Source organism: Syngnathus scovelli, chromosome 2 (assembly GCF_024217435.2).
Source record: "Syngnathus scovelli strain Florida chromosome 2, RoL_Ssco_1.2, whole genome shotgun sequence".
Taxonomy (NCBI): Eukaryota; Metazoa; Chordata; class Actinopteri; order Syngnathiformes; family Syngnathidae; genus Syngnathus; species Syngnathus scovelli.
In genome coordinates, this window is record NC_090848.1 from 2,074,390 (window position 1) to 2,090,851 (window position 16,462).

The 16,462-nt window shown below is 41.2% G+C and overlaps 1 protein-coding gene across 15 annotated transcripts in view; it reads left to right on the forward strand.

The window, feature by feature from the left end:
• Nucleotides 1-16,462, forward strand: part of LOC125988226 (membrane-associated guanylate kinase, WW and PDZ domain-containing protein 1) — a 46,282-nt gene that overhangs the window by 14,278 nt on the left and 15,542 nt on the right. For 4 of the 15 annotated variants that reach the window (XM_049753133.2, XM_049753124.2, XM_049753120.2 and 1 more), the window contains 9 exons: nt 10,084-10,203; nt 11,486-11,674; nt 12,913-13,192; nt 13,335-13,417; nt 13,778-13,816; nt 14,476-14,533; nt 14,667-14,776; nt 15,766-15,888; nt 15,967-16,152. In XM_049753133.2, the coding sequence (XP_049609090.1) occupies nt 10,084-10,203; nt 11,486-11,674; nt 12,913-13,192; nt 13,335-13,417; nt 13,778-13,816; nt 14,476-14,533; nt 14,667-14,776; nt 15,766-15,888; nt 15,967-16,152 (1,188 nt within the window). Of the gene's footprint in view, nt 1-2,630; nt 2,853-10,083; nt 10,204-11,485; nt 11,675-12,912; nt 13,193-13,334; nt 13,418-13,777; nt 13,817-14,475; nt 14,534-14,666; nt 14,777-15,765; nt 15,889-15,966; nt 16,153-16,462 lie in introns of those variants that run through there. The other 11 variants (XM_049753134.2, XM_049753122.2, XM_049753129.2 and 8 more) reach the window with 10 other exon arrangements.

A 16,462-nucleotide genomic window follows, 5' to 3' on the forward strand; every position in this document is an offset into this window, starting at 1 on the left:
GAGTGGGGGGGGGGGATTTGCGTCGAGGCAGGTTTTGGAGAGGACTAGAACAGGAGCTAGCTGAGAGGGAATGGAGCGTGTATGTGTTGGGGGGGGCGGTGTCAGCAGATTGAAATGCATGGAGGTCAGGTCCAGATGCTGCCCAAACAAAAGGGCTTCTCTGGGGGAACGGTAGGGGGAAGCGTGGCACTCGCCATTGTGTGTGTGTCGCTGCATTGCAGGGTGCTGCCGGGGAGCCTCATGCTAATGACGGCCATTCATTCTTACAACGGATGAGTGGCCCCGGAACCGGCCCCGGCTTCTCCTCGTTCGTCATCATATTCACCCCAGCAGGCCCAGAATACACACAGTACGTCACCTCGAATCAAACGATGCTCCCGAGAGGAATCCGATTTTTTTTTGCCGAGCGGTGACAGGTGTCGACCGTGTGTTTACATAGAACGTGCACGAGTGTTTTGAATGGCAAATGGAGTAGAGCGGTTTTACTCAATGGCAAACAAATGAGAGCTGCCGAGAGATCTTTCGGTTGAAATGTGGAAATGTTATTGAGCGGAGGTTCAAATGATCCGGGATCACCCAAGGTGGATTTGTAATCCTATGACGCATTCCGACAAAGTTTACGTCAGTGTGTTCTGTAACATGGTCTTTATATTCAGCGGACACATCATTAGGTACACCTGCACAATCCAATGAGAGAACAGAGAGGTATTTAGATGACTTTTTTTTTTTTATTCTGTGTGTGTCCCTGCACTGCATCAATTTAAAATGGCTAGCGTATCTTAAAGGAGGTAACTTTAACAAGCAGCTCAGTGCACTTGTGACTTAATGCAAGGTAAACTGGAATAAAAGCTGTTATGCAATCTTTTTGCACTCTCTGCGCTTATGAATATACAATTTGGATCACGGTAATTGTTTTGTTGTTCTTCACATTGTATGTGTGTCAAGTGTGTTATGTAAAAAAAGTCATCTTGTAATTTTTTTTTCACTAAACACCGGTTTGATTTGATCCAATCACTGTGGAACGCTTTTGACTCTCGTTCTGTGCGAGGGAAGAAAAGAAAAAAAACACTTGACAGAATTAAAGGTGTGTTTGGAAAAGAATAACCTTGTTGTTGTAACCTTTTCAGGATAGAACTTTACTTTGATTTACTTTATGCTTGGGACAGGATGATGACACTTTTGGTGACCAGGAATATTTTCTTTCACGTACTTTTACCTTCTGTGTTTATCTTTTAATGTTTTTCAATATGGAGATTGTCATTAGTGTAGTAGGAGGGGCTTGTAGCTGTGAAAGAATGAGCATATATTTTCATGATTATTTATGCTGTATTTGCTTTTTTATTATTACACTAATGAAGTGATGATCACCTTTGTTTATTGAAACAAGGTTGTCATAATTGCAGAGTAAAGTGGGGGACATTTTTTTTTATTAGCATGCGTTGGATGCAGCTAAGTGTTTTACTGCCTTGTCACATTTTGGAAAGCAAAAGAGAATCCCGTTCATTTTCACGAGCTTGAAACAGCCAATAAGCAACGTTCATTAGACTTGAGTTATGTTTATGTATTTTTAATATTTTAGGCAGCTTTTATGTTGAGGTAAAATAGCACTTGACCGAGCAATGAAGGAAGGAAGGAAGGAAGGAAGGAAGGAAGGAAGGAAGGAAGGAAGGAAGGAAGGAAGGAAGGAAGGAAGGAAGGATAAGGTCTGAGTCTGATCTTAGTTTTCATTTAGTTCCTCAAATGCAAAAAAATGTGATCATGAAAGCAGTGAATTAAAATCTGCCTTTACTTTTGGAAAACAATGATCATCAATCCTGGTGTTTAGTTATTTTTCAATAACAAAAATAATACCAATAAAACCCAAATAAACAGTAGTCATGAAAGTTTTTTTTAAATAGACTTTAATGTTTGTAAAGATATATCACCGATTATTCGATTACCCGATTATTATAATCGATTCTAACATTGGATAGTGACAGCTCTAGAAGACCTGTTGTTTGGATGGATAAGCCACAGATAGTCAGTTACTCGTGTTGACTTGGTTAAGGATTATCAAGCTTTGCTATCGTAATTCGGTATGAAAGAAATCACACAAGAACAATATCCAGTATCTTTTATACTTACTGGATTAAATTTTACTCGAGGTCAACTGAGGTGGGACCATTCAAATCAAAAAAGTCTTTTGGAGATTTCTTCTGGTAATCTCCACATCAAGCTTGGTCAAAGCACCATACTCAAAAATCCAAAAGCAGAATCCAAGAGTGACAAGTCCGGCCGGCCGGCGTCGCGATCTAAACCGATCTTCAGCATACTGATAATCGGCTAATTTCGATCTGCGGTATGTGACAGTGCCCTCCCCTTCCATGCAGAATAGCGAATCCTAACGCTAATCCTTGATCCTGTTGCCCTCCACACTCTTCTTTAGCCCGCCTCTCACCCCTGGAGAGGTTTTTCTCACACGAAAAGTAGGCTGTTTATCAGGACAGCCCATGTGTTAGGTAATGTCAAGAGTCTATATTTATGACGAAGAAGAGTGAGACCGAGAAGCGGAGCATCTGTGGGCGGGAGGGGGGGGGGGGGGGGGGGCAGGGGCCGCAGCCATTGGCCACCGACGGGAACTGGAGTGCGAAGAGCTCACATTGGCTAAGCCTCTAAGCTGGGCCGGACCTGGAATTTGCTCCGCTTGTGGGGAGCTCTGAAGAAAAACGGCAGCTGCCTGCTTTGAATGAGACGGAATCTGGAGCACTTGCAAAGCGCGTGACTGATGGAGGGAACGCGGAGAGGACAATTCAACATGGATTTATCCTCTTGAGTAGATCGGTGGAATATCATGCAGAGGCGGCGGCGTTGAGGTAATTTGGTGGCGTTTTACTCGGGATGATGATCGGAAGAGAGGTGCAGTTTCTCTCTGCGGGTTTTTTTTTTTTTTTTTTTTTTGGGCAGGTGTTTTCAGAGGTAAAACATTTCTCGAGTGTAGAGTGAGATGGCGAGTGCACGTGTGTGTGTGTGTGTGTGTGTGTGTGACATGTTTGTTTAGGGTCTAAACTAAAACACTGATGACACTCACACGTTGCTTGGAGGAAATAGTCCTCGCCCCCTCCTCCCTTTTCTCACTCCCTACATTTAAACTCTTTTTTTAAAATCTCATTCTTGGTTTCCACGCCAAGAACTTTCATCCATTGAGGTGAAGGGAAAATATTTTTTGTAGAATTTCACCAGATTTCCATTTAACGACCCTGCTATTTAGGTTCACCCCCCCCCCCCCCCTTGCTTATTCCTCACCCCCGTATTGAAAGGGGAGAGAGTCGGGGGCGGGGGGGAACAGCAGGAGAATAGCAGCCGGGACTCAGCTGTGTGGAGTGTTGTGGCGCGGGCTGAGAGAATGGCCTGTTGTGTTTGGGCGGCAGCGGTATTGTGTGTCTGGCCTTTCTCTCTCCCCCGTCCTCCTGTTCTACCATAATAGGCAACTCCATCATCCCTTTTTATTCAAACAATCCTTAAAAGCAAAGCGACTGTTTCATTTGAGCTTTGTGTTTCAGTTCATTTTTGCACGAACAAAAGTACGAATTTTGAGGGGAGGGTACAATTGGGTGGAAACTCATTTGACGTCAGAAAAGTTCCAGGACTGTTCCCTCTAAAGATATCTTTCAATCCCAAACCACCAGTTGTCACCGGGCCGGATGATCAACCAGCACTTCAATGATGAGATCCTGCCCTGAGCATCTGACAGTTCCTGGCTCAGAAACGCATCATCTTGCTGGAGTAACCTGCCTACTCAACCTGGCATGGTTCCTTGTGATGTTTTTGGCTTTGCAAAAGGTCAAGAGGGTCATCAGGGGGCCCGTTTTGAAGATGTGAGGGATGAGAGGACCTTCTAAGAGTGCAGGAAGGCATGGCAAAGAACGTCGGGAAACTGTTAGGCTTCGAGAGGATTATGACTCCAATTTGGAAAAATGGCACTTTGGATTTGAAATTCGTCCTGTCCTGGAACTTTTCTGACACACCTCATTGACTCCAAACCAGCCTCAAGTGTCTTTTGATTGATCTTGAAGATGGAGACATTTTTTTTTTGGAACATCCGAGTTATGAAGGTCTATTAAGTGCATGGAAGAAACTTACCTGAAGCTTATGAAGAGTCACACTGGGGATACTGTAAAATAATACTTCAGATTCTTGTGTCGAAGAAGCTCCAGTAACAAGCTTGGAGGCCCAGGAGAGTTTTTGTAAACTCGCATTTTAGACCCCTCCTCCGCTGTACGTCATCTCACCTCACGTCACCTCTGTGCCGCTGTTTTCAAAATACACACTTCACCAACACACTGCATGTGTTTTTCCTAGAAACAAATGCGACACGCAAAGTGAGATGATGTTCACATTTTCATATTCTACTTCTCAAACTCATCGTGATAGTTTATATTCCCTCCATCAGGTTTATCTCACTCTCGGGGTCAGATGGGAAGTTCTTGTCCCTCAAGACAGCAGATGTTTGCCTGCACGTGTGCATGCCTTTTGTTAGACAATGAGTGGAAGCTCCTCGCACCATAAACAGCGGGAAGGCCATTGAAGGTATCAGATGACAGCAGAGTACACCATTGTTCCTTCTCCAGGGGTCATTTTTCCACCTGAATTTGTGCGGCGGCAAGTTGTGGGCTTGTCATTGCATTGTTTTGGAAGAAATATGTCTGACATACATCTGAGGAGTTGAGAAGATGTGCAGGAGATCACATGGGGGAAATACAGTATACGGGAATATAGTGTGAAAAAAAATCAGATGCAGGTCACACAAGGGCAAAACAGTCGGAATTGAGCTGCAGTGTGACAGTAGCCTTGAAAAAAAAAAATCTCTTTGGAATTATAATATAGCCCATTAGTAGGTCACCCTTTAGCCAGCTACCTTCTGCTCTCACAGGCACATGATGATGTCACTGGTGGGGAAAAATGAAATATTTAGTCAGCTTCGAAGCAGCATTCTTAGCTCCATGTTTAACTTTGGGAGAAAATACTCATGATTGAAAATCATTTATGTCAGCAGCGTTTGTGATGTCATCAAGACCAAACTCTCAAATTGAGCTGTGGGTTGTAAATGATTCAAATGCCAAATGGTCTTCAATCTGATGCCAGATACAGCTACCTCGAAATGTGCCACTCTTTGAAAAATTTACATTGATAAGCTTTGTTTTGGGGAAAAAATCGTACCGTCAGTCTTGTCATGATTATAGAAACCATCAAAATTGTATACGGATGTAATATAACGCAATGAACATCACCTGAAGCAGAATCAATGTTTCAAAACATGACGGAAATAAGTCACATCATTACATCATGCTCACCAGAGACGCTGCTCAAAAATAGATTGCGTGCAGATCGTTAAGAGATACGTTTTGCTTTCGCTGGCCGACCAATCAGAGGAGAGAAAAACGCTGATGCAATCGATGGCTTTGCCGTATACATTTTTGTTGTTGTAAATATACTCGTAGCTTCTGGCAGGCAGATGTCCTGACCGTATATGACTAAAAATGTTCACTCTTCAACCCCTCTTGGGCTATCTTGAGATATTTTAAGTGTATGAGGAGCAGCACGATATCCATTGCACTGAAGCAAAAAATACTTTCTGAAATTAAATACAATATTATAGAGTTCTATTGTGTTTTTGGGCAGAAGCTGGAACGGATTAATGACATTTCAATTTGTTTCAATGAGGAAAGATGATTTGGGATGGCATTCGATTTCAAGGCGTGTTGGCCCTCCTGCAGTTTATGATGCCTACGCCTTAACAGGCCACTTCAGGGGGCCACAACTTTTTCTGAACTCCCAGTGAGGACAGCAACTGACATGTATTTATAGTTTGAGCACTGAATAAACTATAAATGTATTTGCACGCTCCTCTCCTTGACGTCGCTTGGAATGCTCAAGATTTCTTCTATGGGTTTATTTTTATTTTTTTTATGCAGACCTCCTAAACATCTCAAAGCCGGTGCTTTTATATTGGTCGTTTGAGTAATTGCCGTATAAAGAAACCTCCTGTCGGGATGTGTGTCATAAATTCTTTTAAATCTGCAGTTGTTTGTTAACTAGATGATACTAAAAGTACTTAAATGATTTGCACAATATTTTATGGTGAGGCAGGCCAAGGAGGAGCCTGTTTGATGCACACAACAGGTTGCACTCAAATCGATTGAACCACTAGAAAATAAAAAGAAAAAACTTACATTACTTTGCATATTAATTTAATATACAATGCGGTTTAATGACTGATGTTTTTTTTGGGAGAATTCGTTTTCATATGAATAATGCAGGCTTAATTTTGACGCCATCTCAACGCATTCCCAAGGCTTTATTAACTTTGTGAACTGAAAAATGCTAAGTTTGCTAATTATAGTAGCTTAGAAATACAGTATATACAAATACAGCTGGGACAAGATTTCCCACGAAGCATTTGAGTCGATTGGACAACTTGTAATCGAAACTATCAGAAAGGTATCCATTTATTTTCTTACTGCAGTTTCTTTTTCTGTATTTACGTGGTGTCATATTCCGTAGAGGGTGAAAAACTAACAAGCCTAATTTGACAGTGTATGTATGTCAAAGTGCAAAACCATGTTTTTTATTTTTTATTTTTTTATACATGTTACAGTAATCCCTCGCGGATAATTGGTTCCACCCGAAGTAAGTGAAATCCGTGAAGTACAGTCACCAACAAAAAGTACTGAGCAGGCTAACGAGTTAGCAGAAAGATGCTAATTCGCGATCGTGCTAACACGCGAAAACGGACTTCTAAAGGAATGTAAACGAACATTTGGAGCAATACTACATCGTCTTAAACGTTATACACATGTTTCCTCAATTTAGAAGTTTTATTTTGACTTTTAAATGTGTTTTTAATATAGAAAAAAAATCCGCGATGTAGTGAAGCCGCGGGAAACGAAACACGAAGTAGCGAAGGGTCACTGTCAAAACGATCCCTTGCGCAGCACCTGAAGGTGACAATGTTGATGACGTAAGCGGAAGGAGGGCATTGGAATCGGTTGCCCGGGTGCCCTGATCCTTTTAGCAGCTTTCACATCAATACGCTTCTCCTTCCCGCGTACCTGCGTCGAGCACACGCTGCTCATGGAGTAACACGATGTACAGACGAGATGAAATGCTCGAAAAGCAACGAGCAGGAGGTGCTGTTTGTCAGACAGCGAGCGGTGAGAAAGTGCGGATTGTTTGTTTCGGGTTTTCACATGCCCATTAAGTCCTCGTGTGTTGTGGTTGTTGTGGGTGTCACGTGATTCCGCCATATTTGTTCTTCTCGGTTGTTCCACGTTTTGGCAGATGCTGAGTGTAAATCAAACTAAAGGCCCGGGGGCCAGATACGGCCCGCCACATCATTTTATGTGGTCCGCGAAAACAAATTGGTTTCATTAGAATTGCAAATTGTCTTCACTTTTTTTCTTTTTTTAAATATTTGACCAGTTTTTACTCATCTGGTTTGAAAACGAATTATTTGTCCGTTTGTTTTGTAGCTTTTACTGTATATAATATGATGTGCTTGTACATTTATTATCATAATAGCACTCTGAAAGAAGCTATGACGACAATGCGGCCTGCGAAAAAAAATGAAACACCCCTGGACTGTAAATGGTTGTGTCCTGCAGTTCTCTGGAGACCAGTTCAGGGTGTATTTCGCCTGTCGCCGGCTAGCATTTGCAACCCGTCAAGTGGTGTGGAAAATCGAAAAGCATCTGACAAGTGTAAGCCACGCTTCTTGTCATCACCGACGTCAAATTACTTTGCCGCCGCAATGTCAATATATATGTCTCTTGTGAAATTTCTCCACTGGTCTTGTGGTGACGTCAAATTGGGACTGATCAGTAAAAAAAAAATATATATTATTTCAACTTTAGTCAACCAAGTATTATTTGCAAAAAAAAAATACGTTCAAAACATGGCATTTACTCACTTACGCCAATTTTGCTCTCTAGTCACAAGAAGTAAACCTGCCCTACTTATCAGAGTTGAGCGTTTTGTTGTTATTCCAAGCTGGAAGATGTGTTGCATTTTTTATAGCAAGGTCCATCGGTGGACAGTGGTGCAATCTTTGAGATGCTCTTCTCTCGTTTGAAGCACTGGAAAGACTCTGCATGTTGCTAGCTAGCTTCATAAAGCTTGCATGTGTTCTCTGGCATGTTGAGCTACATTTTTTATTTGATATTACTGTTAAGGAGGCGTTGCTCCAGTTCTCTGCCATCATGTCTTGTCAGGCTCAGTAACACTCCACATTTATAAGAGGGTGTGCACACTTATGCAACACCATTATATCAAGTTTTTATTCTGACTTTGTTGCATTATTGGTGAAAAATGCAAAAGGGGTGTGTAGACTTTTTATATGCACTGTATAGAATGCAGTATTTGCAGATTTATTAGGAAAAAACATTTATATGTTTTAAAAGTATACATTTTTAATTAACTTCTTTAGTTATTCCCATTTTTGTGTAAAAGACTCTTTAAACCCGTTTTTCAATTTTTTTTTTCCCCTTTATGCATTCATCAATACCACGAACGGTGGTCCTGAATATGGCTCCTTAATACAAAACTAAGAAGACATCACAAGTACAAGTTAAGACAATACGAAGTTGCTCGCTAATTATGTTCTGATGTAAGACCGTGCGAAAGCCTGGAGCTTTGTACTTGTCAATATTCTACAACATAAGCACACCCGAATTATTCATCCCATCCGGGCCCTCCACTGTGGGGAATAGCCTGAAATAACAGCAGACGGCTTCATTAGAGCTTAGAAGCATCTCCCACTATGGGACCACCCAGTCCTACCAGTCAAACTCACAGACAACTTCACTTTCATCTCGCGCCACTGAGGTGAATGCAAAGCGGGTAGATGTGTTGTGTTTTTGGAGTTTTACGTGAGGGATTTATTTGTTTTTGGGATCGCTGTCTTGTCTTCTAAATGGTTACAATTTAGCATTAGTAAGGGGATAAGCCGTTTTATGAGGTGTTTGTACACATAGGTGAGGTTAAAACTTGGGTCTTATGTCAAACATAAGCTTTTTTTTCCAGATTTTTTTATTTATTTGGATAACATGGTTCATTCGGTTACCTGTTTTGTGGTCTAATTTCTAATTGCTTTGACTTGAGAGCAGAAAAATGACAAGCGTTGAACTCAACTCATTTGACAACAAGCAGATAAGAAATCATTCTTCCTAAAAGAGACTTAAAGCAGGTTATATCCACTTGCAGTTGATGTCTAAATTATATGTTGTGCATTAAAAATCTCAAAGCTTTGTCCATTTAGTGTAGCTTAATGCTAACAAACAATGCTAACAGATAATAATAGTGTCAGGGTATCAAGAACGGTTTTAGCAACAGATATTTGAATGAACACAAATGCTGGAGCAGAACATGTAGACAAATAATATTGCTATCTTATATTCGTCATCCTCTATGAAGAATATTGAGGCTTACTAAATTTCAGATTTTCTCCAAGTGGCCAATGAAGCACAAAATATACTGAAGTCAAAAAAATGTCAAAAACTATTCAATTCTTAAAATCCATTACTGTATGTATTTACAAAATATGAAACATATTTTTTTTCTTGTTTTTGATTAGGCTGGAACGAATCAATGGCATTTCTATTCATTTCATTGGGAACAGATGATTTGAGATGAGCGCTTTGAGTTACAAACACGGTCAAGGATCGATTTCAAGCCACCACTATCATACTTTATATTACGAACAGTACGTTCGCACCCGGAATTTGAAACCTGGTCGTGCAATCGTAAATTCCCGGCTCAGCAATTCCAAACGGTTCTACTGTAAAACAAGGTTAGCACGCGCTGGCCGCCAGAGGTGATCTTAATTTTATCGTCTGATTGAGCAGGCTGCCATTTCCTGTGATGCTGTGAGCCAATCATTTCCCCCCTAGCACTCATTCATTTCCTGTCTTGGTGTCTCCGATGCGCAAGCAATAGAATTTTATCGCCGGCAGCAAATTCCCTCCACCCCCTCCTTACCTTTATCCTCGACGTAAATTGCAATAATTTATTGGCGCCCACCAAACTTAATTGCCTTTTCCTCGTCTTCAGGTACCACGCGCGCCCCCCGAGACGGAGAGGTGCCAGGGGTGGATTACAACTTCCTGTCCGTGGATGACTTCCTAGAACTCGAAGAGAGCGGCACACTGCTCGAAATCGGAACCTATGAGGGTGAGGACGACGTTCCGTGCGAGTCGGCAGGTGTTCCGATCGGTCGCAGTAAGAACGAGCGTAACGGTAATCCGAATGAATTTGGGTCTACATGCAGGTGGGCTGTCAGATTGGACATTTGATTCAGATTAGACACGATTAGGACCACGTTTTCCCCCATGCTCTAAATCTTAACATGTAGGAATGTCGACATGTGTGTACGCTAGCAGGTAAGCGTGTGTCTTTAGGGGAAGGCTTTTGTGATTGTAGTCCGGGAGAGAACGTTACAACACTAATCTGCTTGGCAGCAGTCCACGATTGTGTTGGCGCTTGACACATGTCACAAACCTGTCCACCACGGGAGTCTCGGAGGGAGATGGTCTTTATTCATAAGTCAGGAATAAAAAATTATTTGGAGTACCCTGACTGTACTTACTGCCTTGCTTCATTCACAATGTGAGATTTCAATCACAGGTTGTCAGTCTTCTAAGTGGATAATGAAATAAAACACCTAAGAATGGCTAAGAGCAAAAGTCTGGAATATTCTGGAGGAGACCTGAACTAAATTCTAAAGAGTGTCTGCCCTTCAAACCCGCCGACAAATAGAGCAATTCTAATACCTGATGATCTTTTTGATTTTAGTTTAGTATAATTTAGTTTATTTCGATCAGCAAATTATATACATGATATTCAGTATGAAAATATCCACAGAAAGCGAATAAAAAAACAATAACTCAGAAACAAAACAAAATGAAAAGAGCCCTAAAGCTCAAAGTTCAGAAGGCTGAGCGAAACGGTTAAGGCTGAAGCTAAATAACTTGTCAAATATAGTAAAATAGTTGACCTGTTCAAAATGTAACGTAAGAATAGTCTGAGAAGGTCCACTATTATTATTTTTTTTTAAAAAAAAGGTCCACTATTATCCTTCGTGTGCTTTAATTGGATTCAATCGTCTAAGATGACCATCAAAAACTGTTATTATAAATCTCATTTTCCATAGTTACAGTAATGACAATAAAAAAACGTGTCGTTTTTAATAAATCTCATCATTTTCCAGAGTTACAGTAACGGAAAAAAAAAACATGTTGATGAAATTCTATACAAATGACATAAATCTTGGAAACGTTTATCACAAGCTAGGCTAACGCTAAGTTAAGCAACTGACCTACAATCGAATTATTCTGCTTTCTGTCTTCTCACCATTCGATGACTGGTAAATGTTCTTTTCTCTGCACCTACTGTCTGTTCTTGAGCCTTTCTCCTTCTCCCTCTCAAGCATGCTAATGTCCTCCTTGTTGCCTAGGTAACTATTATGGGACCCCCAAGCCGCCGAGGCAACCCGTCATTGGGACAGTGATTCTCCGAGATGCAGGCTCCCGGCAGTCCACCCCCAAGCGCACCAAGTCCTACAATGACATGCAAAGCGTCCGAGTAGTGCCTGCTGACGACGACGATGACAACCAGGCCTCGGAAATGAACAACGCTTTCACAGGTACCAAGCATCTCCTGCCTTTGTGTCGCTTTGTCTCACCAGCTGTCACTCGTGGCGCTCGCCTCCGCCGCGAGGGGAGCGTACGCATACGAGACGTGTTTGTCCAACATCGGAGAGGAAGATAATGTGCGCTTTTTGATTTTCCGTGTCTAGTGGTTACATCATGTCTTTGTCAGGATAAATTCTTTGCACATAAGCTTACAAACACTGCCATCTGCCTGCAAGGAGGGGGAGGGGAATTATTTTATTTTTTAAATTTTATTTCATTATTATTCTAGCCCATGCAATCATGGTTGCACGTCGAACTGTTTAGTTAGTTAGCAACACTAATTGAAGTAGATAATCTGTATTTTATTATTCTTTTTGCTTTTATTTTAGCATAATGTGTATAGAATAACGCTGATATTGTTTATGGGAATATAATTTAATGATAAAATGCTTAAAAGGTCCTAAAAAAAATGTAATAACAAAATGGAGGAAGAAAAAAAATGCAATAATTTCAAACTCATTCACCTCATGCGCTAGCTGGTTGCTAGCTAGTTGTTGCTAGCGCTTCTCGCTGTGGTGTGGAAAAGTGGAATATATTGCAACCATTGGTGTTTTTTTTTTAGCAAAATAAATATTTGTAGCTCAAAACATAGATGTTTATGTGAGTATAAGAAAGCCCCCAGACAAATTTGTATTTGTTTTTAGCACATTCGGCAGACAGGTCTTAATTTTTTTGTTTTATTTTTTAATTGAAATTTGCCTTGGTTGTTAACAAAACTCTTGTTCATGGTGTGCCGCGAATATTTTTACTTTAAAGAATTCTCTCCATCAGTTCCAGTTTCTTTCAATATCTTTTCGCTTTTCCCACCTCTCTTGAAAACTGTGCATGTGTGCCCTCCTTGTGCCCACTTGCCAGGCTGCCAGAATGTCGAATTAGCATTTTGATCAGGCCTGAAAGGAGCACGGAAGTGCTTGGGACTCTGCTGGGCTGGAGCTGCTAAATGAGATGGTAGGGGTCCTGAGAAAGCTAGCTTATGGAGAATGAGAAAAAAACAGGGTGGGAGTCAAAAACTGTTGGGGAAAGAAGACAAATTTGCATATTCCTGGGGTCTTTTCTTATACTATCAATGGAGGGAAAGGGGACTTGCTTTGGATGTTGCATAATAATGGCTCTCTTATTTCCACTGAGTTATAAACCGTCTTTTGTTCTGTGTTTTTTTTCCTTGTCCTGCCCCGTTTTTGTTACCCAGGATCCTTAGTGCGTAGTCTCTTCCCTTCTCCTTTGTTGTGCGCAGGTAACCCTAGCGACCAGGATGAGAGCCGCGGCGGCGGTGGCGGCGGCATCCTCCGGCCGTACCCCGCGCGCGACAACGCTCCTTCCTGCGGTCTGAACAATGCCGCCATCTCCACAGCGGACAGCGGGCAGCAGACCCTGGCCGAACCGCAGGTGTCCCCGGAAGACGCGTTGGGGCCGCTGCCCGAAAACTGGGAGATGGCGTATACTGAAAACGGGGAACTTTACTTCATAGAGTAAGAATTATGGATTCATTTTTTTTCTTTGTGTTTTTGTCTTCGCAGCAGAGGCCTGCATTCCTTGATAAATACACAAATATGTTTCAAATTTAAACCGATTGTTTTTGATAAAAATGTCTTTTGAACATTTTTTTTTCAGCCACAACACAAAGACCACATCATGGTTGGATCCTCGATGTCGAGACAAAGCCTCCAGGCCTCTGGAAGAATGCGACGATGATGGTAAGCTGCTTCAGAACTTCAGCAGTGTCAAATAATCAAAAGCTAACGGGGAAGAAAAATTGGCAAGCAGCTGGCGAATAATGTTTACAAAGAAACACACGTTGGGAAATTGCACCATCAAGTGGCAGGGAGTAAAGTAGCACACCACCGCTGTAGATTTTTTTTTTTTTTTTTAAATGATGCTTATAGTACTGTGACTTTCTAAGGGGTTTCTCGTTCCCTATTTTTCTCCCTATCACCACTCTCATCTTCATCTTTACTTTATCCGGATTCCTTCCTTCCCGTTTCTCTTCCACTCCCCTTCCCTTTTCCGTTTCTTCATTTTGTTTTTCTTTGTTCCATCCTGCTTTCACCTTGGAGAAGAGGGGATACATACAGAGGACCTGGAGAGTGATCTAGGTAGGATGTCTCTGTTCAGTATCAACATCAGAAGCGGGCTTCGCTCATCACAAACGAGACTTTTGACTCGGTATGATGGTGCATGGAGAGTCGAGTAGTAGCAGTAAAAAAATCATCTGTAATATCGAAAATAAAATTCTATAAATGTGACATATGAAGAATTGACCTCAAATAATAATCTCTAGAAATTCCAGCACCAGGTTGGCATCACTGGTAGCACTCAAGAGTGATTTAGATCCTATTTGGCTGGCAGGAGTTTTTGTATTAGCCTAGCTCGCTCTGTCGTATGGTGTTCCACAAGGATCTATTCTGGGGCCCTTGCATTTTTCATTGTATTTGCTGCCGCATCTGATAAAAACTGGCAGATGCCAGTATTGTCCATCTTTCCACCTGGAAAAAAAATATCGATAATTCCTAACATAAATGTCACAGTGTTTACGATCACGCCAATCAGTAGCTTGATCGTTGACATGACGACAAAATGAAGTCCCTGATTTCATTTATGATGTCTAGTGACAAATGGTTGTAGCTCAAGATTATTTCCGCCTGAATTGTTCACTCAAATAATCAATCTGTCCTGTAGCTGTCACTGTGCTGACTGCTCGCCTGATTGTGGGTCAATATTTTACGCTCCGGTTCCGTATCTCCTTTCTTTTCAGAGCTGCCGCCGGGATGGGAGAGGATAGATGACCCAGTGTACGGAATTTACTACGTCGAGTAAGTAAATCACCTCGTTGGCACAGCCCGAGGAAATCAAGCTGTCTCTTATAAATATAGTTGACGACGCGTTTAAAATTGAGAGCTGTCAAAGCTAATGAGGCCCCTCCCCCCCCCCTCCCCTCGGTGTCAGTCATATAAACAGGAAGACCCAGTACGAGAACCCAGTGGTGGAGGCGCGGCATCGCAAAATCCTGCAGGAGCAGCAGCCGCAGCCTCCAGAAGGTGAGCGGTACATTCGAGGTTGGTTTCCTGCCCATTTCTTTTTTTCTTTCTTTTTTTTTTGTGTCTGTAAGAGCCTCCGCTGCTCACCGGGCTTTGGCTGCTAGAATTGACTATCTTGAAGACATTCACTTGGTAATTGGGGCAAATTTATTGGAAGTGTTTAGTCAATTGGAGCCGTCCCAAGCCTCGGTGTTGCTGTTCATCCTTTTCGTTTTAGCAATCAAAGATCACATTTCATTTCAATTATGTTCTTACTTTATGTTCTTGCACATATTCTTGAGTTGCTCATGTCTGTACTTTTCATTTCAAAGCAGGTTTTTAAGATCATGGCATTTATTTGTTGTGAAGTTTGAATGATAAAGCTTGCGCAATAATGTTTTTAGCATGCGTTGTAATTTATAACTGAAGATTCCGGAAAAAAAATCCAACTTTTGCTCACCCTAACACTTAATAAATTAATTAAAATTAATATTGTTATTTTTTTATTATAAGAATAAATTACTTAAAATTATTATTTTGTTATTAGAAAAAAAAACAAGGGCAGACTTGGAATCAATGCAACAAAATTCATGTTGAAATATTTATTTGCGTGTTGGATTCAGAGTAAAAAAATTGCGTAAATATGCATACAATACATAAAGTTTGCGCAATAATGTTTTTAGCATGCGTTGTAATTTATAACTGAAGATTCTGAAAAAAATCTAACTTTTGATTGTTTTTTTTTTATTATTAGAAAAAAAAACAAGGGCAGACTTGGAATCAATGCAAAAAAATTCATGTTGAAATATTTATTTGCCTGTTGAATTTAGAGTAAAAAAAAAATTGCTGCGTAAATATACATTTAAAAAAAATTAAATTTACATGATTGAATCCGCCACTCAAAGTGATCATCTACCCAATGAACGCAGGCGCACGAACCTTTTTCTGTATCTTTGTCATGTGTGTCATAAAAATACAACTTAGTGCTGCACAAGTGAGGCCTGACCTAAACTTTTTTTTTTCTACAGAGTGGATAGAGGAGCACTCTTCAGCTGCAGCGCCGCTTGTAAACTACGTTCCAAACCACCTGGAGACCTACAGGGACCCTCAAGTCCCACCAACTCTACCTCCGGTCCCTACAGGAGCCAAACGTAAATGTTTCACGTTCATCTTATCCAGTCCAAATTTGAACCTCAGCTTTGATCGATGACTCTTAACCACCCGTGCAGGGGGGAAGCCGTTCTTCACCAGGAATCCCGCAGAGCTGAAAGGAACATTCATCAACACAAAGCTGAAGAAGAGCCGACGCGGATTCGGATTCACTGTGGTCGGAGGCGATGAGCCGGATGAGTTCCTCCAAATCAAAAGTTTGGTGCTGGATGGACCTGCAGCGGTGGATGGAAAGATGGAAACAGGTGCAGTACACGTTTGGCATCAGTAGGAGGCACTGTTTTCTTTCCCAAGCTCAACTTGAACTTAAGACTTGAAGCCTCTCAGAAAGCTTCTGGAACAAAGAGCCTGCTGCATTTCTACTGGAGGAATGTCATCATCTCAGCAAAGATCAATTAATATATATTAATATATCAAATATGAATTATTTGATAGGGGTCTTGAAATAATTCTTTCCTACTTAAAGTTAAAGTTGATGTGTCATTTAGGCTAACTAATATTTTTATTTGTGGAAATTGAGATAATATGCCTCGTCTTACGTTGTCCTCATTGTGA